The sequence below is a fragment of the Salvelinus fontinalis genome, chromosome 19 (genome assembly GCF_029448725.1).
Source record: "Salvelinus fontinalis isolate EN_2023a chromosome 19, ASM2944872v1, whole genome shotgun sequence".
NCBI classification, from domain to species: Eukaryota; Metazoa; Chordata; class Actinopteri; order Salmoniformes; family Salmonidae; genus Salvelinus; species Salvelinus fontinalis.
The window spans coordinates 48,334,353-48,361,783 of NC_074683.1; the positions used below are offsets into that span (position 1 = coordinate 48,334,353).

Consider the following 27,431-nt stretch of genomic DNA (forward strand, 5'->3'; position numbering starts at 1 on the left):
GCATTGTTTGAATGGAATGTTGGCATATTGGCAGTTAATTTGACAAATTGATATAATCGTTCCTCTAAAACTGGTCTGTTAGCTAGCTTTTATCACAGCACTGGCAAACCATGGTTGACCAACTCCCTGACTAAAATGGCTGACCTTTTATACCACCATTTGAATGTTTATGCCATTCTAGTATTCTTATTTTATGGTAGACACTTACTGGGAGATAGCGGTGGAGCAGAGAGAATCTCATCCTCTCCGTTCAAATGTTTCTGAAAATCCTCCAGTGTCATCCAGTCCAAGTTGAGGTCCATTCCAAGGTTAAGAGAGGCTTGTCCTTTGTCTGTTAGTCACAAACCACATCAGTATTATTTCACATGGCCATTTGGAGGGTCTCTGTCCAGAAACAGCCCCTACCCCTAGATCTGAAAGGATTGGATAGGTGTAGTGTAGTGCTGTGCTGTGGCGGTCATGATGATTGTCATGCAAACAACTGCGGGTCTCATTGACTGTTAATTAAAATAAACACGTTTCGCATCTCCTGGTTTCCACGCATAGCCTACAAGCCACTGATGCAGACAGTTGGAACATCTACATTTAAAAAAGTCTAATATAGCCTACACCATCACAACAAATCCATTCTTTCTTTTAGACAGGTCTAAAGAAATATATGAAGAAAATGTAGCCTATTTCAGAAGAACAGTCTAGCATATTCTGAGTTGTCCTTATGTTAGGTCCTGATCTGGCTATGCCATATGGCTGTGGGCTACACTAGCTCATTTAGCAGACAAGATGTGCTTAGAATTCCGTGGCATTATTTTATACTACAAAGAATACAATTGAACATAGCTAAATAAAATAGGACATTTTCTCCAAACGATTTCAGAGGGAGTGCGCAAAAAAACGTCATCAGTAGCCTGCACTCGAATAGCGAAAGGAGGTTACGTTTTAATATGGAAGCAAGGCAGCGTGTCCATAAGGCTAGGGGAAGCTTTTCCTGAAGTAAATTGCCAAAATGATATAGCCTAATTAGCCTACTCAGAAATAAAATAATTGAAACTAGGCTACTAAACCATGATAGGAATCATTAGTGTTACGTTCCCCAGTTTCTGTGTTCTGTTTGTATTTGAGTGTGTGTTTCAGGAGATGGCTTCCTGAAGTACTCCCCAACCAGCTGATTGGTCAACCCCAGGCTAATTGGTGATTGGAGCTGACCCCGCCCCCTCGTCAAGAAGCAGCTGACTCTAATCACCATTGCCACCTGAAGATAAAAGCCAGTGTTCGGCCCAGGAGAAAAGGAGGGAGTAAAAAGATTGAGATAGAGGAGAGAGATGAGATAAGGAGTAGAGATTTGAGATAAGGAGTAGAGATTTGAGATAAGGAGTAGAGATTTGAGATAAGGAGTAGAGATTTGAGATAAGGAGTAGAGATTTGAGATAAGGAGTAGAGATTTGAGATAAGGAGTAGAGATTTGAGATAAGGAGTAGAGATTTGAGATAAGGAGTAGAGATTTGAGATAAGGAGTAGAGATTTGGAGATTGAGAGAGAGAAAAATTAGATTGATATAGTGTTGGTTGTGTATCAGAAAGTGTGGTATGTACTGTTGTTGTTGGTAGCAGTTCTGTTGTTGTTGGTAGCAGTTTTTCTATGTCCTGTGTTTGTGAAATCGTAAAAAATTACTCTGTTTCGTTTGTTCCCAGGAGGGAAGGAGAAGGCACTTTGGGAGTGCTTAGGCAAGAGGCCCGCGGGCATACATATACCCGTAGTATATTTACTGTCTAGGCACACTAGGTAAGACCTGGGCGGACCACCCCCTGTATTTTGGTTAGGGCACCAGGCGGTGTTAAGTTAGGTAAGTTAAGTGGGTAGGCAGGTTAGATAGGAGAGGGGGAACTTTGATATTTACTTTCTTTGCTTTGGTTCCGTCCAGCCCCTTTTCCCCATATTACCGTGTAAGAAAATAAATTCTAGTAAACGGTAAATTCTGCTTTTGTGTCATCCTTACTCGCACCTACAGTCCATACCTCTTGCACTTCAGAGAGTTGAGTTGTAGCAGGGAGTTGCGTTCCCTCTTCTCAGAGGCGTGCGTAACAATTAGCTTCTTAAAAAAATAAAAAAATAAGTTGTGGATTATTTTAAATAGTATTGCCTTCAGTCGGAAAGAAAGGCAGCGCACAATTTGGGCAGATTAGTTTTGAATTGTGACTGTCTGAAAAGTAGATGCCAAACCAGACATCGAAATATTTAAAAATACAATCACAGAAAAACATAGTTTGGAAAGGATATGGTTATTGCTGTAAAGGTAAGAAAATGAAAATACTAATGTCTTTTAGTTATCAAAATCCTCAACTTAATTTAGTGAACAACAGTATATCCTATCTTATTGGCACCAGACACTCCAATGTACTTGTTCTCTTGCTCAATTGTGCACCTGGGCCTCCCACTCCTCTTTCTATTCTGGTTAGAGCCAGTTTGCACTGTTCTGTGAAGGGAGTAGTACACAGCGTTGTACGAGATCTTCAGTTTTTTGGCAATTTCTCGCATGGAATAGCCTTCATTTCTCAGAACAAGAATAGACAGTTTCAGAAGAAAGTTCTTTGTTTCTGGCCATTTTGAGCCTGTAATCTAACCGACAAATGCTTATGCCTCAGATACTCAACTAGTCTAAAGAAGGCCAGTAACATTGCTTCTTTAAATCAGCACAACAGTTTTCAGCTGTTAGCCTTTTAAAATTATAAACTTGGATTAGCTAACACAACGTGCCATTGGAACACAGGAGTTATGTTTGCTGATAATGGTTCTCTGTACGCCTATGTAAATATTCCATTAAAAATCAGCCGTTTCCAGCTACAATAGACATTTACAACATTAGCAATGTCTACACTGTATTTCTGATCAATTTCATGTTATTTTAATGGACAAAATAAAAAGTGCTTTTCTTTCAAAAACATTTCTAAGTGACCCCAAACTTTTGAACTGTAGTGTAAACTAATTATTATATGTGTAAAATTATCATGCACCTGTCGGAACATAAATAGCTAATGGAGGAGGCTTTTCCCACGGTTCATTTTCACACAAGCCAGGTAGGCTATACTACTGTTGTAAAGCAAAGTAATGTGCTTAATATTAGGAAAGTTGAGAAATAAATATAGTAGGCCTAGCTTAAAGAACGCTGATGGGATCCTCCTCTTTTTAAAAGAGGCTGCCATCAAAATTATGTTAACACAATTGCATAGCCTATAGAAATGTTGCCGCAACATGAGTTCATGGGCTCTCATGAAGTGTTTGATTAGATTTTCAATTACATTGATGTCATAGTGATTAGAGGGACAATAGAGCGTTGAATACCTGGCCATTAGCGACTGGCAGTTAGAAAGTTTGGTGGGCTATTAACGACCATCAGCAGCATCAGAGCAGTTTTGGAGAAGCGTAGTTACTGTGACTAAACAGTCACGTGGAATTTGCCTGCAGTCATGATTCATGACCGCCGGTATGGTGGTAATTCGTAACAGCCCTAGGATAGGTGTAAGCAATATGGTATTTTTGTAATGGATGCATGTCTACACTGAGTGTGTGTATGTGTGTTGACTTTTCCATGTGAGATGGTTCTGTGGCGTACCAGACTTGTCAGCGCTCTCCAAGGCGTCTTGATTGTCGTCGCAGGCTATGAAGAGGCGTGGCTCGCTGTCTTCCCTCCTCCTCCTCCTTCTGTCATTATCTTGGGTCCTCCTCTCCAATCGTTGAGCCTCCTCCCTCCGTTCCTCTCCGCCAAACTTTGACTTCTGGGCGGGTTCCTCCTCTGCCTCTGCCTTGTCACTAGTCTCCACAGCAGCGGGGCTCTGACTGGGCCGAAATGCTATTAGAGGAAAGGAACAAATAATGTTAAGTTAAGTGAAAATAAACAAATAAAAAGGTGGAATACGCAACAGGCATCATGTCAGTTAAAACGTCTTGGTTGAGTCACTATGTAGTGGCTGCGTCCACTACATTTATCGGTAATTCAATGAAAGCCCAATAGCATGTGTCAAACTCATTCCACGGAGGGCCGAGTCTCTGCGGGTTCTTGCTTCTCCCTTGTACTTGATTGATGAATTAAGGTCACTAATTAGCAAGGAACTCCTTACCTGGTTGTCTAGGTCTTAATTGAAAGGAAAAAAACTTAAACCAGCAGACACTAGGCCCTCCATGGAATGCCTTTCACACCCCTGCCTGATAGTGTAAGCTTAACAATGGAACCTTGTAACTCTTCTTACCGTCTTTATGTTTGGTCTTGTCTGGCTCTGGCTTCCGAGCAGGTGACTCCTTTGTCGGCTTGGTCCTTTTCTCAACTTTCCCTATGAGCTGAAATTTTTACAGAAATATATTTAAGATTTTACTTGAGGCAGCTTAAGGTAGGCTTTCAGCACAACAGTGAAGGCCTTGCTGCTGGCTTTACCACCAGCATTGATTTACTAACCTCACTACATGTAGTGCAAAGCTGCTTGGTTTACCTTCGGTGGTTTAGTGTTCTCTGCAGGGGTGGGCTGGTGGACCATCTGTTTGCGGGGAACGCGGTCCTTGGCCTCACAGTTCAGCAGGAACTTCTCAAACAGGTTAGTGGAGGTGGCTGTTTCCTTATCCCCGCCCACTTCCTCTTTAGACTCCTCCTCTCGGGCCTTGCTGGTGCTGGCCCCTGCACCAGAGGAGGATGAGGGGATTTTCAGTGGTGCAGAGGTGGCCTCCTGGCTCTTGCCCTTGGCCTTCTTGTGGACGTGGGCTGGGGTGTCGCTGGAGTCAGAGGTTGGTGTGGGCTCATCCCGGCTCTGGCTCTTGAAGGAGGCGAGGCTCTTGAGTTTTGCAAGGCCGCTTGTGGAGAGCGTGGGCGAAGTAGTTTCCGGCTTCTTGCCTTTCCTGTCCTGAAGGAAGTCCTTGATGCCCTGCAGCTTCAGTTCTGACTTACCCTTCTTATTCTTGGGCTTGTCATCAGTGCGAGACTTTTCAGTTGGTGTGGTATCATCCGTCTGGGACTCAGATGGCCCCTCGCTAAGCTCCTCTTCCAGGGGGGCGGTGGCCTCATCTTCAGTGGACTCCAGATCACCCCTTTGATCCTTCTTTGTCTTTTTCTTCTTCCCTTCCTCCATGTTATCTTTTTTCCTATGCTTCCCTCCCTCCTTGGCCTTGTCCTTCCTGTGCTTCTTGGAGGGCACGGGGGCTTCTTCCTCATCATCAGATTCAACAAATCTCTTCTTGGAGTCGGACATCTTGGTATTGCGGCCCGGGGTCGGGGGGGGGGAAAGCTCCTCTTCATCAGATTCTGGTGCCGGACGAGGCCTGAAGTCCTCATTGCGCTTGTCTTTCTTCTTTTTCCTCTTCTCCTTCGGGGGAAGTGCCTCTTCTTCCTGGGGCTTCTTCTTTTTCTTTTTCTTGACAGGCAGGTCTGTGGGCTTGTCTTTATCACTGTCGCTGTCAGAGTCGGCATCGAACACGTCACTCTTCATGGGCAGCTTCTACAGAGAAGAGGGGCCATTCACATCAGCCATAGAAAGTGATATCAGTTAGTCAAATGTATACTGAACAAAAATATAAACGCAACATGCAACAATTTTACTGAGTTACAGCCAATTAAAATACATTCATCAGGCCCTAATATATGGATTTCACATGAATGGGCAGGGGCGTAGCCATGGTTGGGCCTGGGAGGGCATAGGCCCACCCACTGGGGAGCCAGGCCCAGCCAATCAGAATTTGTTTTCCCCACAAAAAAGCTTTATTAGAGACAGAAATACTCCTCAGTTTCATTAACTGTCCGGACAGCTGGTCTCAGACGATCCAACAGGTCCTGGGCTGGCGTGGATACAAGTGGTCTGCGGATGTGAGGCCGGTTGGACGTACTGCCAAATTCTCTAAAACGACATTAGGCGTCTTATGGTAGAGAAATTAACATTAAATTCTCTGGCAACAGCTCTGGTGGACTTTCCTACAGTCAGCATGCCAATTGCACGCTCTCTCAAAACTTGAGACATCTGTGGCATTGTGTTGTGTGACAAAACTGCACATTTTAGAGTGGCCTTTTATTGTCCCCAGCACAAGGTCCACCTGTGCAATGAGCATGCTGTTTAATCAGCTTCTTGATATGCCACACCTGTCAGGTGGATGGATTATCTTGGCAAACATGTAAAGTGTTGGTCCCATGTTTCATGAGCTGAAATAAGATCCCAAACATTTTTCAGATGCATTAAAATATTATTTCTCTCCAATTTTGTGCACCAATTTGTTTACATCCCTGTTAGTGAGCATTAACAGGGATGTAAACAAATTGGTGCACAAAATTGGAGAGAAATAATATTTTAATGCATCTGAAAAATGTTTGGGATCTTATTTCAGCTCATGAAACATGGGACCAACACTTTACATGTTGCGTTTATATTTTTGTCAGTGTAGTTAGTGTTACAGTCAGTCCGAAAAATCTAAAACATTACATCCCAGGAATTAGACCCACCAAGCCTTTCTTATGGTGGCTATGATCCTCCTGGATAGGACTTACCATGCCCTTCTTAGCATCTTGGTCTTTCTTGACCTTAGCCTCTGCCAGAGCCCTCTTGTAGAACAGCAGCACCTCCCTGCAATCCTCCAGGTGGGCCTCAGGCTCCCAGGTGTCATCGTCAGATGAGTAGTTCTTCCAGCGAACGCGGTACAGGACCTCCCCCTAAAGACAAGGAGAAATACATGTGGGTGAGAGCAATACGAGAATGCTCATTTGGCGATATAGCAAATTCATTTGGATTTATGTATTGGCGTGATATTCCAAAACGTCTGTATCGCAAAAAACATTTTTTTTGTGTGAGCATTTACAGTTGAAGTCGGAAGTTTACATACACCTTAACCAAATACATTTAAACTCCGTTTTTCACAATTCCTGACATTTAATCCCTGTAATAATTCCCTGTTTTAGGTAAATTAGGATCACCACTTTATTTTAAGAATGTGAAATGTCAGAATAATAGTAGAGAGAATGATTTTATTTCAATGATTTATATCACATTCCCAGTGGGTCAGAAGTTTACATGCACTCAATTAGTATTTGGTAGCATTGCCTTTAAATGGTTTAACTTGGGTCAAACGTTTTGGGTAGCCTTCCACAAGCTTCCCACAATAAGTTGGGTGAATTTTGGCCCATTCCTTCTTACAGAGCTGGTGTAACTGAGTCAGGTTTGTAGGCCTCTTTGCTCGCACACGCTTTTTCAGTTCTGCCCACACATTTTCTATAAGATTGAGGTCAGAGCTTTGTGGTGGCCACTCCAATACCTTGACTTTGTTGTCCTTAAGCCATTTTGCCACAACTTTGGAAGTATGCTTGGGGTCATTGTCCATTTGGAAGACCCATTTGCGACCAAGCTTTAACTTCCTGACTGATGTCTTGAGATGTTGCTTCAATATATCCACATAATTTTCTTCCCTCATGATGCCATCTATTTTGTGAAGTGCACCAGTCCCTCCTGTAGTAAAGCACCCCCACAACATGATTCTGCCACCCCCGTGCTTCACATGGATGGTGTTCTTCGGCTTGCACGCCTCCCCCTTTTTCCTCCAAACATAATGATGGTCATTATGGCCAAACAGTTATATTTTTATTTAATCAGACCAGAGGATAAATAAGCATAAAACAATTATATACAGGCGGTGTCAGAGGAAGGCCTTAAGCATTTTCAAAGACTCCAGCCACCAGCAGTCTTATCTCTGCTACCACATGGCAATCAGTACCAGAGGACCAAGTCTGGGACCAAAAGGCTCCTGAACAGCTTTTAACCAATTCAAAAGACTACTGAACAGTTAATCAAATGGCTAACCTGACTATTTGCATTGAGCCCCTTTTGATTGGCACTGGTTCTATGCTGGCCTCAACCCACACATATATTGACACCACACCAGGGTTTCCATTAGGAGAATCTGGCACCCGACAGTTGACCTGCAACATTTTAATTTACCGGATATTTGAGAAATTGACCAAACCCATTGGCATTGGATCCGTGAACTGATTAGGGCATCCACCCACGGTGCTTAGAATGATAGAAATCACATTTAGAATATGGTAACTCATATTAACAGAACATGCAAGTCGAGGATGCAACAACGTGTGGTTCTTCTTACCGAATTCTGAAGTGCACTTTGAACATGTTAGAGTAACAGTCCGCATTTACTTTCCCTCAGCCAACAAGACAAGTAATGAACAGCAAAATCACTTGAACATTTCAATCTACTATAGTAGAAAAGTTTAGGCTACGAATTATATTTGTCAGCTTGTCGAAGCCTATTCCTAAGCTGACTCTTGGACAGTTGTGGGACAACAGCTCCCAAATTCATACAACCAGTAGGCCTAGATACATAATAAAATGTTAAAAAGCAATGAATCTGATGCAACAGATCAGAACGTTTAGCTTAAAATTGAAAAACTATTATTTCTTCACATTATAAACGTAGCAAGGTGCACAAGGCAGTAGGCTACGAGCGAATGTTCATTCCATAATGCAATTAGCGGGAAAACACCGTTGTCAAATAGGCACTGCACATGCAAGCGGTTTCATTTGAGATGAAAATATCCATTAAAAAAAATGAAAAAGAGGAGATCTAATACGCTACTTTGAAGCAAGGTAAGACATGCCTCATAATATGTATTAAGACACTGATGCCTTTTGCAACCACATACCTATGTGAGAGTGGATTCTCGGCCCTCACTAGCATGAAAGAATTCAATAATTTTCCTGTATTTAGTTGAGACTCAAATACAACCCAACATTGCAGAGTTATCCTTTTCAACCACACCCTACTCACCTGTGGTGAGTTATTCACAATTTGATGAACAAATAAGATTTTATATGTAAAATGGTTAAATAAAGAGCAAAATTATTGATTATTATTATTTGTGCCCTGGTCCTATAAGAGCTCTTTGTCACTTCCTATGAGCCGGGTTGTGACAAACTCACTCATTCTTATGTTTAATAAATGTATAGTGTGTGTGTAGCAGGCTTACAATGATGGCAAAAAACAACATTTGAGAGTGTGCTGACCCTGGTGCTAGAGGGGGTACGCAGCTGGAGGTTGAATGTTTGAAGGGGTACGGGACTATAAAAAGTTTGGGAACCACCGGAATAGACAATAAACAAAAGGGACATATGCTTTTCGGGCTAGGGGGCAGTATTTTCACGTCCGGATGAAAAGCGTGCCCAAAGTAAACTGCTACTCAGGCCCAGAAGCTAGGATATGCATATTATTAGTAGATTTGGATAGAAAACACTCTGATGTTTTCATCAGTTTCTAAAACTGTTTGAATGATGTCTGTGAGTATAACAGAACTTATTTGGCAGGCGAAACCCCGAGGACAAACCATCCAGAAAAAATAAAATTGAGATCACTCTCTTTTCAATGGGTTTTCATTGGGAATCTAGAATTCTAAGGCAGTTGCTTGCAGTTCCTATCTGGAACTGTTGACCACTGGATGTCAACAGTCTTTAGAAATTGTTTGATGTTTTTCCTTTGTGTAATGAAGAAGTAGCCCTGTTTAGAACGAGGGTCGAGTGACGTGTGCTGTTTGTTAGAGGCGCGTGACCTGAAAAGCACGCTCCACTTTGTTTTCCTCCGGTATTGAACGCAGTTTATCCCGTCTTAAAGTTTATCGATTATTTACATTAAAAAAATACCTCAAGTTGTATTCGGAAAGTTGTTTGAAATGTTTGGACAAAGATTACAGGTAACTTATGAGATATCTTGTAGTCATGTTGCGCGAGTTGGAACCGGTGTTTTTCTGGGTCAAACGCGCCAAATAAATGGATATTTTGGATATATAACGACGGAATTAATCGAACAAAAGGACCATTTATGATGTTTATGGGACATATTGGAGTGCCAACAAAAGAAGATCTTCAAAGGTAAGGCATGAATTATATCGTTATTTCTGAGTTTTGTGTCGCGCCTGGCGGGATGAAATATGATTGTCTGTGCTTGATTGATGGGGTGCTATCCTCAGATAATAGTATGGTTTGCGTTCGCCGTAAAGCCTTTTTGAAATCTGACACAGCGGCTGGATTAACAAGAACTTTATCTTTAATCCTATGTATAACACTTGTATCTTTCATCAATGTTTATGATGAGTATTTCTGTAATTTGATTTGGCACTCTGCAATTTCACCGGATGTTATTTGAGACAATGCATTACTGAACATAACGCGCCAATTTAAACTGAGATTTTTGGAAATAAAGAGGGACTTTATTGAACAAAACAAACATCTATTGTGTAACATGGAGTCCTGGGAGTACCACCAGATGAAGATCATCAAAGGTTAGTGATTAATTTAATCGCTATTTCTGACTTTTGTGAGCCCTCTCCTTGGCTGGAAAATGTCTGTATGGTTTTTTGTGGCTAGGCGCTGTCCTAACATAATCGCATGGTGTGCTTTCGCCCTTTTTGAAATCTGACACGATGGCTAGATTAACAAGAAGTTAAGCTTTAATTTGGTGTATTGCACTTGTGAATGTATGAATGTTAAATAGTTCTAATAATTTATTTTTAATTTTCGCGCTCTGCCATTTCACCGGATGTTGTCGAAACGTTCCGCTAGCGGAACACCTAGCCATAAAAGGTTTTAAAATATTCAGGTTTCAAACAATTAAGTACTTTTTCAAAATGCATACCACCTCCAGCTCATTGCAAAGTGATGTGTGACGTGCTGATGAAGCCTGTCTTCCGTTGCCATTTGATGCACTGTTCAAAACAACTGAGAACTCGGAAATCTCCGACTTCCGACTTCAGTGTTTTCAAGACAACTAACTGGGAACTGGGGGAAAAAACGAGCTCCGAAAATCGTTTTGAACGCTTATCCAACTTGGAATTCCAACTCGGGAACTCTGGACTCTTTCTAAAGCTTCGACTTTCCGAACTGAAGATCACTGACATCATGATTTCACCTCGTATTTTACGAGTTCCCAGTTGTCTTGAAAGCACCACAAGCTCTTGTACCGTCGGACAGATTTTCCACTCAAAGGCTGTATGCTGTGCACAAGTGATTAATAGGATAATTAACAAATATACTGTACACAAACTGCAATTTAATTCCACTAGATTATGCAAATGAACCTAGACTGATATACATTACCAGTCACACATTTTTACATCGACTGGTATATCCATTAATGAATAGGCTAATTAAGCAATAAGGCATGAGGGAGTGTGGTATATGGCCAATATAAAACAGCTAAGGGCTGTTAACCTTTCACGAGTATCTACCCCGGATCCGGGATCACCCCCCACCCCCCCCACACTGATTAGCATCGCTAGCATAGCGTCACAATTAAATAGTAGCATCTAAATATCATTAAATCACAAGTCCAAGACACCTAATGAAAGATACAGATCCTGTGAATAAAGCCACCATTTCAGATTTTTTAAAATGTTTTACAGGGAAGACACAATATGTAAATCTATTAGCTAAACACGTTAGCAAAAATCACCATTTTTCTTGTCCACCATTTTCTCTCAACATCAGTAGCTATCACCAATTCGGCTAAACTAAGATATTGATAGCCACTAACCAAGAAAAAACCTCATCAGATGACAGTCTGATAACATATTTATGGTATAGGATAGGTTTTGTTAGAAAAATGTGCATATTTCAGGTATAAATCATAGTTTGCCATTGCAGCCAGCATCACAAATCTCACCAAAGCTCCTAGAATTACTAGAGACAGCAACTTGTATTACCAATTTACTCATCATAAAACATTTCTTAAAAATACACAGCACATAGCAATGGACAGACACAGATCTTGTGAATTCAGACAACATTTCAGATTTTCTAAGTGTTTTACGGCGAAAACACAATAAATCGTTATATTAGCATACCACATACGCAAACGTTACCCGAGCACTGATTCTAGCCAAAGAGAGCGATATCATATCATCGCCAAAATATATTAATTTTTTCACTAACCTTCTCAGAATTCTTCCGATGACACTCCTGTAACATCATATTACACAATCCATATACAGTTTGTTCGAAAATGTGCATATTTAGCCACCAAAATCATGGTTAGACAATGACAAAAGTTGCCCAGCTGGTCAGACAATGTCGTGCGCCATATTAGACAGTGATCTAGTCGTGTACATAAATACTCATAAACGTGACTAAAAAATATAGGGTGGACAGCGATTGATAGACAATTTAATTCTTAATACAATCGCTGATTTACATTTTTTAAATTATCCTTACTTTTCAATACAGTTTGCGCCAAGCGAAGCTACGTCTAAAAAGATGGCGTCATAAGCCATTAACATTTTTCGACAGAAACACGATTTATCATAATAAATTGTTCCTACTTTGAGCTGTTCTTCCATCAGAATCTTGTGCAAAGAATCCTTTCTTGGGTCTAATCTTCTTTTGGTCGAAAGATGTCCACTTGTCCGTCGAAATGCCCACTAACGTACGACCGGGACCCCGAAATGTGCCCAGCGCGTCAAAGTGCACAACAAAGCAATGCCTCAAAATCGCACTAAAAGGATATAAATTGCTATACAACGGTTCAAATTAACTACCTTATGATGCTGTTAACACCTATAACGGGTAAAAACATGACAGGAGAAATATTACTGCCTACACTAATGTTTGGAAAAAGAGCAGCGCGGTGTCCAACGCGCATCCGGTGCAGCTGGAAAAGAGTTCCTACCTACAGGATTTTTTCATTTATAGTGGCTGTGATTGCGCAATCGATACCATTCAAATCATCATCACGTAAAGGCATCCAGGGGAAGACGTAAGCAGTGTCCGTATCCTGATAGCGTTCACAGTCGCCTTTAAACTGACTCCAGATCAGGGGCCAAAATGTGTGAAATCTGACTCCATGTCAGGGAAATTGCTGTAGAATGAGTTCTGTTCCACTCAGAGACAAAATTCCAACGCCTATAGAAACTATAGAGTGTTTTCTATCCAATAATAGTAATAATATGCATATTGTACGAGCAAGAATTTAGTAGGAAGCCGTTTAGTCTGTAATGCAATTATGCTAATGAGAAAACAGCACCCCCTGTAGTCGCAAGAAGTTAATATACAAGACGCAAAGCGGAGTGCCTGGATACAGCCCTTAGCCATGGTATATTGGCCATATACCACTAACCCCCAAAATGCCTTATTGCTATTATAAGCTGGTTACTAACCTAATTAGAGCAGTAAAATAACATGTTTTGTCATATCTGTGGTATACGGTCTGATATACCACGGCTGTCAGCCAATCAGCATTCAGGACTCAAACCAGCCGTGGTATATTGGCCATATACCACACCTTCTCAGGCTTTATTGCTTAAATTCTATCGCAATGGGATTTTTTCTTTTTCTCCCGAACAATTGGCCAGAGACAATTTTATTGGCTTTTCTATTTTTAAAAAGTCGGACAAAAGCCACCTATTAGCGGCTAATGGAAACCCTGCGCCACACACACTTTCACGCATGCTGCTGCTACTACTCTTAATCTATCCTCATTGCTTTTTAAAGTTTTTGGGATATAGTCTAGGCCTACTGGTTGTAAGAATTTGGGATCTATCGTCCCACAACGGTCCCAGAGTCTGTTTGGAATAGGTTATTTCTTTCTCGCACAACGACAAGCTGACCAATAGAATAGGTAAACTTTTCTACTATGGGGGATAGTGGATTGACAGGCTAGTGATTTTGCTGTTCATTACTCGTCTTATTTAACTAGGCAAGTCAGTTAAGGACAAATTCTTATTTACAATGACTGCCTACTAGAGGTCGACCGATTATGATTTTTCAACGTCGATACCGATTGTTGGAGGACCAAAAAAAAGCCAATACTGATTAATCAGACGATTTTTTGAAATATATATTTGTAATAATGACAATTACAACACTGAATGAACACAAAATCAATTTAGTCTCAAATAAATAATAAAACATGTTCATTTTGGTTTAAATAACGCAAAACAAAGTGTTGGAGAAGAAAGTAAAAGTGCATAATTTGCCATGTAAAAAAGCTAACGTTTAAGTTCTTTGCTCAGAACATGAGAACATATGAAAGCTGGTGGTTACTTTTAACATGAGTCTTTAATATTCCCAGGTAAGACGTTTTAGGTTGTAGTTACAGGAATTATAGGACTATTTCTCTCCATACCATTTGTATTTCATATACCTTTGACTATTGGATGTTCTTATAGGCACTATAGTATTGCCAGCCTAAGGCTTGAAGTCATAAACAGTGCAAAGCTTGAAACACAGCGAAGAGCTGCTGGCAAATGCAGGAAAGTGCCGTTTGAATGAATACTTACGAGCCTGCTGCTGCCTACCACCGCTCAGTCAGACTGTTTTATCAAATTATAGACTTAATTATAATATCACACAGAAATACGAGCCTTAGGTCATTAATATGGTAAAATCCAGAAACTATCATTTCGAAAACAAAACGTTTATTATTTCAGTGAAATACGGAACCGTTCCGTATTTTATCTAACGGGTGGCATCCCTAAGTCTAAATATTGCTGTTACATTGCACAACCTTCAATGTTATGTCATAATTCTGTACAATTCTGGCAAATTAATTAGTCTTTGTTAGGGAGAAATGGTCTTCACACAGTTCGCAACGAGCCAGGCGGCCCAAACTGCTGCATAGAACGCAAGAGAAGTGAAACAATGTCCCTAGTTAAAAGAAATTCATGTTAGCAAGCAACATTAACTCAATATGCAGTTTTAAAAATATTTACTTGTGTATTGATTTTAAGAAAGGCATTGATGTTTATGGTTAGGTACACACTGGTGCAACCACAGTGCTTTTTACGCGAATGCGCTTGTTAAATCACCCGTTTGGCGAAGTAGGCTGTGATTCAATGATAAATTAAATTGTCTGATCCACATATTATGCCTACGAAAAGGGGAGACCAAATACAATATGACGTCCATCTAACCTGATGGAGGATATTAATGCCCTCTTTATCATTGGGCACCGACACAATAATCCAGACAATGAATATGCACACTCACCGGGGATATGGCCGATGTTCTCCGCTGGTGCTAATAAAATACAATACTTTTTGCTCAATTAAGTTGATTATTTTGATCATTAAAAGACAGATTGGAGTTTTCATTGTCTTCTCTTTACAGCAATAGCCATTTATTTTCTAAACAGTTTTTCTGAGATTGTATATTTAAATATTGCAATATGCCTGGCTCTCCACTTTTCACTGAGAGTCGCAACTCAACAATCATCTATACGGCATTTGCAGCACACTCTGCCCAAACTGCGGGCCCTTCCGACTGTAGGCAATGCGATTTAAAATAAAGCTAATAATCTTCTGTGGCCAAATCATGCTTTCTGGTGTAGTAGCTTATTTTAAATTATTTTATTTATTTCTGTATAAACAGGAGTAAGCTAATTAGGCTATATAATTTGGGCAAGTTAATTAAATGTACTTTAAGGAAAGCTTAGCTTCCCCTAGCCTTATGGAGTCACCGCCAATGTCTTCTAACATCTTCAAATTGCTCATTGAAATTCGGTAAGAATGACACACACCGCTGTATCCAAGTTGCATGTTCTGTTACAATAAATTACCATAAACTAAATGTGATTTGTCAGTCTGAGAACAGTGGGTGCACGCCCTAATCAGGTTATGCAACCTATGCATATGTCAGGTAAATTCAAACGCTGCCGGTCAAGTGTCCAGCATCACATTTTCCTGCTACATGTACATATTACCTCACCTCGTACCCCTGCACATAGACTCTGTACCGGTACTCCTTGTGTATTAACTCTGCATTGTTGGAAATGGACCCGTATGTAAGCATTTCACTGTTCGTCTACACCTGTTGTCTACAAAGCAAGTGACAAATACATTTGATTTGACCCATGCCTACTCATAGACCTCTCCGTCTGAGACAAACGCACATTCAGTTGAACGGCTGTGTCTAGCACTGTGGCACACAGCCAGTATTTTCAGTCCCCACCCTCCTATCCAGTGAACTGGGACAACAGAGAGCTCCAGTCAGAGCGAATACGGGACAGGGGCTGCAGAGTTCTCTGACAATTTGACAGACTTTGCTTGTTTGGATCATATGAATAATGTGTTCTGGTTCAAGTGGGGTACAATTGTGACTGTAGCACAGTGCATGGCTGGTTGTGATTATAAATAAAATAAATGTTAAAGAGTCAGGTTTCTCTCTCCCCACTCCATCTTCCTCAGAGGCTTTGTTTTCCTTTCTCCCGATCTCATGCCTCAGCTCAAAAGCAGTTACATAAGAGGAACTGGCTGTGTGAGTGACACCAGACCTCCCCCTACACACACACAGACCCCTCCTTCTCATCCAATATTGCCCTCCCCTCCGAAACTTTGCCTTGCTGGGGCTGGGTATTTCACTGAATCGCTATTGAGCAACAATCACAAACACAAACCTCTCTTTCTCCATTTCACACACACACATGCTTTTTTGCAGAGGAGCCTTCTGGTCCATCTTGTGTGGCAACACAGCAGCTCTCTTCTGTGGTGTAGTGCAGGGTTCCCCAACTGGCCCGCGGATGGTTTTATTTGGCCCCCCAAGTTTTTAGAGAAAATAAATAATGTGTGTGTAATTTTTTGTTGTTGTACATAAGTTCAAGTATTTCCACACATAATAAGAGAGACACGATGTGCTGGTATAGAAATGATTTGTAATTATGTTCCGGCCCCCTGACCAATAAAAAAACAGCCCGCGGCTGAATCTAATTGATGATCCCTGGTGTACTGTATGTAGTACAGTTATCTCACCAGACTGAAATGTGTTTGCCATCTGTCTGATTCTCAGGGGACTTTGCAAACCGTTCTCAGACGAGGGGAAGACAAACCCTAGCCAAACTCCAGTCCTCCCGCCCCCTTTTCGCCAAAGTGTGCACTTGTTCACTCCCCCTGTTGTTCACTCCCACTTGTTCACCCCGTATTGATGCTTTGCCTGTTTGATGGTTCATCGGCGGGCATAGCAGGATTTCTTATAAGCTTCTTGGTTAGAGTCTCACAGTGGATAGTGCGTGCGGCCCAGTACATCACTGGGGCCAAGCTTCCTGCCATCCAGGACCTCTATACCAGGCTGTGTCAGAGGAAGGCCCTAAATATTGACTCCAGTCACCCTAGTCATAGACTGATCTCTCTGCTACCACACAGCAAGCAATACCAGAGCGCCATGTCTAGGTCCAAGAGGCTTATAAGCAGCTTCTACCCCAAGCCGTTTTTTAAAATGGTTTTAAATTTAGAAAGCCAGTTAAGAACAAATTCTTATTTACAATGACGGCCTACCCAGGCCAAAGCTGGGCCAATTGTGCGCCGCCCTACGGGACTCCCAATCACAGCCGGATGTGATGCAGCCTGGATTCAAAGCAGGTACTGCAGTGACGCCTCTTGCACTGAGATGCAGTGTCTTAGACCACTGCGCCACTCGGGAGACCATCAAATGGCTACCCAGACTACTTGCATTGCCCCCCCCCCCCCCCCCCCCCTCCTTTGCACTGCTGCTACTCTCTGTTATTATCTATGCATAAGTCACTTTAATAACTCTACCCACATGTATATATTACCTCAACTAACCGGTGCCTCACACATTGTACCGGTACCCCCTGTATATAGCCTCGCTATTGTTATTTTACTGCTGCTCTGAATTATTTGTAACTTTATTTAAAAAAAAATGTGTTGTTGATATTTTTCTCAAAACTGCATTGTTGGTTAAGGGCTTGTAAGTAAGCATTTCACTGTAAGGTCTACATCGGTTATATTCAGCGCAAATGACAAATACAATTTGATAATACATATAAAAGCATTGAATTGGTGTAAATAATATGCTAGACACTTTCTCTACACCAATGCATTTGGATAATTGAATGACTGCATACCTCTAAGAAAACATTACAATATTATAGTATTAGGATTACACTGTGTTATTGTGTCTGTCAATCAGGTAAGATAACTGGTCCATGTCAAACTAATATGCAGTAATGCAACACTGAATAACCAGTGCAACCACCCAAGAAGAGACCAGTGTAATGTTCTGCAAGGACACCTGGCTGTACCCACAACTCAAAAGAAAGCCGACTCATTATTGTAGAACACCATCACCTGTTCACCTGTCCATTGTATTATGTACCGTGGGAAAAGGAGCGTCATTGCTAATGTATTTAGTTAGCTCGAAGATAGAACATGTCTAGAGACAGTGTCAATATATATGGCCAACATAACAAAAACAAAGTTGACAGCAGAAGAGAGTATTCTGCAGCTGCCTACTACAGACAGTAAGAGCTAGTTACGAGTTGGTTGTACACGCGTTAACACGGAGGGTTTGTTCTATTTGGCAAGTCTCTGCAAGTGGGTCTGGCTGAAGTCCAGTGGATGAAAGAATAACACCAGTCTGTCTGGCCAAACTTTAATGTTCGTGCAACGAGGGGGGCATCGGATGCTTGGGCAAAGTTGTGCAGCCATTGACATTTCCTTTGCGGTTGGCTAGTTAGCTAACTGTTTATTTTATACATCAGTCAACTCTGCGTGGACATTTGAGCGTTTCTCTGCGTTAGCTAGCCATATAACGTTATTTAGTTCAATACAAAACGGCCCCTAGTGTTTATTGTTGTCATTGTCAAATTGTGTAGACTGCTAGCTAGCAGCAACGTTCAGTTAGCTAAGTTAACAACAAGCTTGCTTTGTTACTGTACCTCCTCCGTTCGCATGTCAATAATCCTCTCCACTTCGTAAACATCTTCAACCTCGTCTTCGCTGTCTCCAGCCTCTGGCTTTTCCGCCATTTTATCGTAACAGGAATAAACAACAATAATTATCTTATTATGCCTTCGCCGGTATTAAAGCCAAGCCCTGAGATAGCTAACTATCTACAGTACACGCTAGCAATTTTTATTAGCTTAGTTAGCCACAACAACTGTATGTTAGGCTAGCTGGTTAACTAACATTAAAGAGCGGGGAGCTGATAGACTAGGCTGAGATAGGTCTTCTTCGTGTAGTTGACTTCTCCGATGAGGCAGTTGGCATCCAATACATGTTGTATTACCGCCACCTACTACACTGGAGTATACCTCCTTTTTACTTTGCTTGAATTTTTTTGTTTTATAATAATAAAGAAAAAATTAAAGAAGAAAACAATACCCTACCATCTAACCCTACACTCACAAAAACCCCACCACCCTACTCTATTATTTAAATCTATCTTACCTCAGGCGAACAGCCTGAAAGGACAGTACACCACCAACCAACACAGCCTGTACCTCTTCTGCTGTCAAGTCTCGTACACCCAAATACCTCTCTGCAGCTACCATCACAACCTAAATGTTCTGTAACTTACATTCTATCCCTGCAGTACAGTTGATAACCATTGCTATAAACGCAACAACACATTCACCATGCTGACGCCCCTCAGGGGTGCGTGCTTAGTCCCTTCCTATACTCCCTGTTTGCACATGACTGCGTGGCCGGGCACGACTCAAACACCATCATTTCGTTCTCAGACAAAACAATGGTGGTAGGCCTGATCACCGACAACAATAAGACAGCCTACAGGGAGGAGGTCAGAGACCTGGCAGTGTGGTTCCAGGAAAACAACCTTTGCCTCAACGCCAGCAAGACAAAGGAGCTGATTGTGGACTACAGGAAAAAGAGGGCCGAGCACACCCCCATTCTCATCGATGGGGCTGCAGTGGAGCAGGTTGAGAGCTTCAAGTTCCTTGGTGTCCACATCACCAACCAACTAACATGGTCCAAGCACACCAAGACAGTCGTGAAGAGGTCACAACAAAACCTTTTCCCCCTCAGAAGACTGAAAAGATTTGTCATGGGTCCTCAGATCCTCAAAAGGTTCTACAGCTTCACCATCGAGAGCATCCTGACTGGTTGCAACTCGGCCCCCTGTGCAACTGGGTCCTAGACTTCCTGACGGTCTGACCCAAGGTGGTGAAGGTAGGCAACAACAAATCAAAATCAAGTTTATTTTATATAGCCCTTTGTACATCAGCTAATATCTCGAAGTGCTGTACAGAAACCCAGCCTAAAACCCCAAACAGCAAGCAATGCAGGTGTAGTAGCACGGTGGCTAGGAAAAACTCCCTAGAAAGGCCAAAACCTAGGAAGAAACCTAGAGAGGAACCAGGCTATGAGGGGTGGCCAGTCCTCTTCTGGCTGTGCCGGGTGGAGATTATAACAGAACATGGCCAAGATGTTCAAAATGTTCATAAGTGACAAGCATGGTCAAATAATAATCAGGAATAAATGTCAGTTGGCTTTTCATAGCCGATCATTAAGAGTTGAAAACAGCAGGTCTGGGACAGGTAGGGGTTCCATAACTGCAGGCAGAACAGTTGAAACTGGAATAGCTGCAAGGCCAGGTGGACTGGGGACAGCAAGGAGTCATCATGCCCGGTAGTCCTGACGTATGGTCCTAGGGCTCAGGTCCTCCGAGAGAGAGAGAGAAAGAGAGAAGGAGAGAATTAAAGAGAGCCAAGATTTTCAAAATGTTCATAAATGACAAGCATGGTCAAATAATAATCAGGAATAAATGTCAGTTGGCTTTTCATAGCCGATCATTAAGAGTTGAAAACAGCAGGTCTGGGACAGGTAGGGGTTCCATAACCGCAGGCAGAACAGTTGAAACTGGAATAGCAGCAAGGTCAGGTGGACTGGGGACAGCAAGGAGTCATCATGCCCGGTAGTCCTGACGTATGGTCCTAGGGCTCAGGTCCTCCGAGAGAGAGAAAGAAAGAGAGAAGGAGAGAATTAGAGAGAGCCAAGATTTTCAAAATGTTCATAAATGACAAACAAGCATGGTCAAATAATACAACACCTCTGTTACCCTGATCCTTAACATGGGGGCCGCACAAAGTTGCGTGCTAAGCCCCCTCCTGTACTCCCTGTTCACCCATGACTGTGTGGCCACTCACGTCTCCAACTCAATCATCAAGTTTACACACGAGTGGTGCCAGGATGAGTGGTGCCAGGAAAATAACCTCTCCTTCAACGTCAACAAAACTAGGGAGCTGATCGTGGACTTCAGGAGACAACAGAGGGGGCTGGAGTGGTCCATTCACACAGTATGTTGAAGAAGGATCAACCTCCGGAGGCTGAAGAAGTGTGGCTTGGCCCCTAAGACCCTCACAAACTTCTACAGATGAACCATTGAGAGCATCCTGTCGGGCTGTATCACCGCCTGGAAATGCAACTGCACCGTCAGCAACTGCATGGCTCTCCAAAGGGTGGTGCAGTCAGCCCAATGCATCACCGGAGGCACACTACCTGCCCTCCAGGACCTCTACAGCACCCAGTGTCACAGGAAGGCCAAGAAGATCGTCAAGGACCAAGGCCAGTTCCCCCCGCTACCATGTAGAAGGCAGAGACAGTACAGGTGCATCAAAGCTGGTACCGAGAGACTGAAAAACAGCTTCTATCTCCAGGCCATCAGACTGTAAAATAGTCACCACTAACCAGCTTCTGCCTAGTATCATGCCCTGAACTTTAGTCGGTCACCACTACGCCACTGGGTTCCCCGAGTGGCTTAGTGGTCTAAGACACTGTATCTCAGTGCAAGACGCATCACTGCAGTACCTGGTTTGAATCCAGGCTGCATCACATCTGGCCTTGATTGGGAGTTCCATAGGGAGGCGCACAATTGCCCCAGAGTTGTCCGGGTTTGGCCTGGGTAGGCCGTCATTGTAAATAAGAATTTGTATTAACTGACTTGCCTAGTTACATTTTTAAAAGTACTAGCCGGCTACCACCCGGTACTCAACCCTGCACCTTAGAGACTGCTGCCCAATGTACATAGTTGTTGAACACTGGTCACTTTGATGTTTACATACTGTTTTACCCACTTCAGAAAGTATTCACAGCCCTTGACTTTTTCCACATTTTGTTGTGTTACAGACTGAATTTAAAATGATTAAATTGTGATTTTGTGTCACTGAAATTATGTTTTTCAAAATTAAAATGGAAAGCTGAAATGTCTTGAGTCAATAAGTATTCAACCCCTTTGTTATGGCAAGCCTAAATAAGTTCAGGAGTAAAAATGTGCTTAACAAGTCACATAATAAGTTGCATAGACTCACTCTGTATGCAATAATAGTGTTTAATGGGATTTTTTAATGACTACCTCAACTATGTACCCCACAAATACAATTATCTGTAAGGTTCCTCAGTCGAGCAGTGAATTTCAAGCACAGATTCAACCACAAAGATCAGGGAGGTTTTCCAATTCCTCACAAAGAAGTGCGCCTATTGGTCGATGGTTAAAAATATAAAAGCCGACTTTGGATATACCTTGGAGCATGTTGAAGTTATTAATTACGCTGGAAGTTGTATCAATACACCCAGTCACTATAAAGATACAGGCATCCTTCCTAACTCATTTGACAGAAAGGAAGGAAACTGCTCAGAGATTGGTGACTTTAAACAGTTAGAGTTGAATGACTGTGATAGGAGAAAATTGAGGATGGATCAAAAACATTGTAGTTACTCCACAATACTAACCTACATTACAGAGTGAAAAGAAGGAAGCCTGTACAGAATTAAAATATCCTCCACTGGGTCAAATATACACTGGAGTTGCTTCCCAAGAAGACATTGAATATTTCTGAGTGGCCCACTTACAGTTTTGACTTAAATCGGCTTTAAAATCTATGGCAAGAATTGAAAATGGCTGTCTAGCAATGATTAACAAACAACTTGACAGAGCTGGAATAATATTTTTAAGAATAATGTGCAAATATTGTACAATCCAGGTGTGCAAAACTTTTATAGACTTACCCAGAAAGACTCACAGTTGAACTCACTGCCATAGGGGATTCTAACATGTATTGACTCAGGGGTGTGAATACTTATTTCATTTTCAATAAATTAGCAGAATTTTTTGTTTTAATGCACTTCATCATTATGGAGTATTGTGTGTAGATGGGTGAGAAAAAATCAATTTAATCCATTTTGAATTCAGGCTGTAACACAACAAAATGTTGAACAAATCAAGGGGTATAAATACTTTCTGAAGGCACTGTATATACTATATTCTAGTCAAGGCTCATCCTATATAACTACTGCTGTACACACCTGTTCTATTTATATACTGTCGATAATGTCTGTACACACCATCATATACATGTACATTATTTCTATATTTCCTAATTCCTTTCTTTACATTTTTTGGATTTGCGTGTATTGTTTTGTTTTGTTAAGTATTACTGCACTGTTGGAGCTAGGAACATAAGCATTTCACTACACCCGCGAAAACATCTGCAAAATATGTGTACTCGACCAATAAAATTCAATTTGATATAGATTTTTGATAGTACACACATCTGCTGGAGCCAGACCCTATTGAACCCAACTCTCGCATAGCACTACTTAGTGGGCGCAGACAGTGTGTAGTATATCGCACATGCCTCGCCCCAAATGCCACTGCCCAGTGTGCTGTCCTCAGATAGACCTACTCCAAAAATGGGAAAAGGTACATGGGCTGGGAGACGTGATGATCAGCCGGTCATATCAAAGATGTTCAAGATCCAGAATTTTTTATTCCAAAAGATACTTTTACTTTAGAATACAGCATTCTCATTAAATCAATCGATCATCAATAAATATGAGCATAACCTAGGCCTATAACTGCTGGCAGCTATCACAGTGTTTTAAGACCTAATGTATTCTCATGATCAGATATTATACAGTAATGCTATTCATGATTGAAAACACTAGGTGGCATAACCAATATTTTGTTTCATGACATGTACCCTGCACCTGCACCTAATAATAAGCAAGATGTGTGACACAGCCTGGAACTGGTCTTACACTCCTGTTCTTGTGTTTATGTATCCACACTGTCTTCACGGGCCACTGATAATAACACCTGCCTTTTAACTATACTGGCCAACAGACTAGACCTACCAGACTTAGATTTGCCCTTTTCTATTCTTTATCACTCTTCAGTGTGTATGGTACCAATATTCTGTCATACTTAAAAGCCACAGGCCATTTTGATGGAATATTATATGCCAGTACCAGTGGTACCAGCAATCAGTAGCAGGTTTACACAACTTCCTCAACCTGTATAATTCATCTGACCAGTCAGGCTGGGGCAGGTCACCTGTAAGTCACCCATAACTGGTCTCAGCTGTACTGACATGGCAGGAGCAAAATAACAACCTGTTTAATAAAGTGATTGTGGAAAATCACTCAGGGAATTTGTGACTTCTTCTCACAGATTCAACAAAACACCAAGACACTGAACCAACACACAGATCGCAATCAAGTGATATTGTGATTGGATGGCCAGTGGGCTTTGGGCTCGGAGTAGTGTGAATAGCAACAGGTAATCTATCATTTGGTGGACAGAGAGAGTGCAAATGTCTTCTCTTTACACTGACCATTAGGCTCAGACACTTCCTGTAACCCTATATCAGTGTGATTTCGAGCAAACACCAACTCTCAGGCTACACACCACTGGGAGGTGGAGAAGTCAAAGGCAGCCACTTCCTCATACCAGCAGTACTCTCCATCTTTAGATGGATTAGAAAGCTGATCTGCTAATGATCTACATATCGTACAATGGAAAATTATACAATATGGGCAGTGGGTTGGCTGTAAAAGAAAGGGATATGTTTTAAGAAAAGGAGGTCTGTATGCCCATGTTTCTTCTTCTCTAAATCTAAACCACTTAAGAATGCACTCCGGGATCCAACTTTGTAACTTATTGCACAAATTGGATTTGTAACATATCACACAAATTGCAAAATACGTAACATATCACATGAAATGGATGACATAGTACACAATTGGATGATGTAGTACACAAAAAAATTGGGACCACTTTTGGCTCGTGAGCACCACTTTCAAAACTACTGGCTGAAATTATACAAACGTTCGAGAATGCATTTTTTAGGTTTCAGTATTCTGATCCTCTTTTAGATCCAGGGTTCAGCATCCCACACATACCCAACAGCCTCTAAATCAAACCAAAGCCCGTCAGTTCATTGTCTCTAAATAGAACAACCTTGATCCTGTGTTTAAGAGTGGAGACAGACCCAGAAGGGATCTCGTTTAAACCACAGCTTTACCAAACACCCTTACCATGTTCCTTCTGTCCACCCCTAGTGCCATATCAGAAGAATTTGATTCGATTTTAATTGTCCCTGTGAGTCTCAATAACACTGACCTACTTGTTTATCTCACAGGCAAGCCTTGTGCTGCTTATCACACCTGTAAAACAGCAAAGTCAGTTTTAAATACTGCAGAGATGTGATACCAAGAAACACTTTTAATACCCCTACACTGCACTGTTGTGTTTTGAAAACATCACCCATGGATGTTTTATTGGTACTATTAAACATGTATGTGTGTTAGTGGACAGGCGTGGAATGTCAACTGAGAGTTCACTTTCAGGATTTATTTGAACTTTTCCATGAGATGAAATTAATATGGTTATGGTCAGAAATGGTGCTTTATAAATTAAACTGCAGCTCTAGTTTGACAAAACTAATTATCAAATTTAGAAATGCAATTATTTGGAACTAAGCCATTTCCAGGTAAAATAAAACCGCATTCTACAGAAACGGGATGATCCACTTTCCTTTCAATTATAAGTTTACAGTTTTGTAAACTTCAGGACAAGAGACTGCCATCTGATTTCAGGACTTACAGGCATAAGTCTAGCTAGGGTTTGGTCAAATAGTTTTTTATCAATATATTTTTATCCGAGTTACCAGTGCTCACCTGAATTGTCAGTGCTCGCGGATACCGTTTTTTGTGTATGTGCGCGATGAAGACAGAACGCAACTGCTAAAATCAGTTTCCTATTGAACATACTTCTTTCCATATGAAATATTATAGTTTGATTACATTGTAGAGTATCTGAGGAGTCAATAGAAATGTGTTTTGACTTGTTGAAAGAAAGTTTAGGGGTAGATTTTAGGATTCCTATCTCTGCATGTTGAACGAGTGGATTACTCAAATCGATGGTGCGAACTAAACTGACTTTTTGAGATATAAAGAAGGATTTTATCTAACAAAATTTTTTATCTAACAAAACATGTTATAGCTAGGACCCTCTGGATGACAAATCAGAGGAAGATTTTCAAAAATTAAGTGAATATTTAATCACTATTTGTGAATTTATGAAACCTGTGCTGGTGGAAAAATATTTTGATGTGGGGCGCCGTCCTCAAACAATCGCATGGCATGCTTTCGCTGTAATGGCTATTGTAAATCAGACAGTGCAGTTAGAATAACAAGAATTTAAGCTTTCAACCAATATAAGACACTTGTATGTACCTAAATGTTTAACATCTATAATTTTTATGATTATTTATTTGAATTGCGCTCCCTCCAGTATCCCCGGAAGTTGTCCCGCTAGCGGGACGCCTATCCCTAAATTATTCATAAGCCTTGTGACCATGATATACACAGTTGAAGTCTGAAGTTTACATACCCCATTGCCAAATACATTTGAACTCAGTTTTTCACAATTCCTGACATTTAATCCGAGTAAAAATGTCCTGTCTTAAGTCATGTTAGGATCACCACTTTATTTTAAGAATGTGAAATGTCAGAATAATAGTAGAGAGAATTATTTATTTCAGCTTTTATTTCTTTCATCACATTCCCAGTGGGTCAGAAAATTACATTCACTCAATTAGTATTTGGTAGCATTGCCTTTAAATTGTTTAACTTGGGTCAAACATTTCGGGTAGCCTTCCACAAGCTTCCCACAATAAGTTGGGTGAATTTTGGCCCATTCTTCCTGACAGAGCTGGTGTAAACAAGTCAGGTTTGTAGGCCTCCTTGCACGCACACACTTTTTCAGTTCTGCCCACACATTTTCTATAGGATTGATTGGCTTTGTGATAGCCAATCCAATACCTTGACTTTATTGTCCTTAAGCAATTTTGCCACAACTTTAGAAGTATGCTTGGGGTCATTGTCCATTTGGAAGACCCATTTGTGACCAAGCTTTAATTTCCTGACTGATGTCTTGAAATGTTGCTTCAATACATCCACATAATTTTCCATCCTCATGAAGCCATCTATTTTGTGAAGTGCACCAGTCCCTCCTGCAGCAAAGCACCCCCACAACACGATGCTGCCAATCCAGTGCTTCACGGTTGGGATGGTGTTCTTTGGCTTGCAAGCCTCCCCTTTTTCCTCTAAGCATAACGATGGTCATTATGGCCAAACAGTTCTAATTTTGTGTCATCACACCAGAGGACATTTCTCCAAAAAGTACGATCTTTGTCCCGTGTGCAGTTGCAAACCGTAGTCTGGCTTTTTTATGGCGGTTTTGGAGCAGTGGCTTCTTCCTTGCTGAGCGGCCTTTCAGGTTATTTCGATATAGGACTCGTTTTACTGTGGATATAGATACTTTTGTGCCTGTTTCCTCCAGCATCTTCACAAGGTCCTTTTGCTGTTGTTCTGGGATTGATTTGCA

General features: G+C 41.4%; 1 protein-coding gene across 4 annotated transcripts in view; it reads right to left on the reverse strand.

The window, feature by feature from the left end:
- LOC129816889 (M-phase phosphoprotein 8-like) overlaps nucleotides 1-18,983 on the reverse strand; it is a 38,241-nt gene extending 19,258 nt beyond the window's left edge. For 3 of the 4 annotated variants that reach the window (XR_008753625.1, XM_055871858.1, XM_055871855.1), the window contains exons 1-6: nucleotides 18,682-18,983; nucleotides 6,512-6,673; nucleotides 4,479-5,474; nucleotides 4,242-4,329; nucleotides 3,608-3,844; nucleotides 209-331 (exon numbers count right to left, since the gene is read on the reverse strand). Coding sequence is in view for 3 of the 4 variants with exons in the window: in XM_055871858.1 (XP_055727833.1) it covers nucleotides 209-331; nucleotides 3,608-3,844; nucleotides 4,242-4,329; nucleotides 4,479-5,474; nucleotides 6,512-6,673; nucleotides 18,682-18,771 (1,696 nt within the window). In the remaining variant the exon portion in view is untranslated. The remainder of the gene's footprint in view (nucleotides 1-208; nucleotides 332-3,607; nucleotides 3,845-4,241; nucleotides 4,330-4,478; nucleotides 5,475-6,511; nucleotides 6,674-18,681) is intronic. The other variant, XM_055871856.1, reaches the window with a different exon arrangement.
- Nucleotides 18,984-27,431: the final 8,448 nt, after the last annotated feature.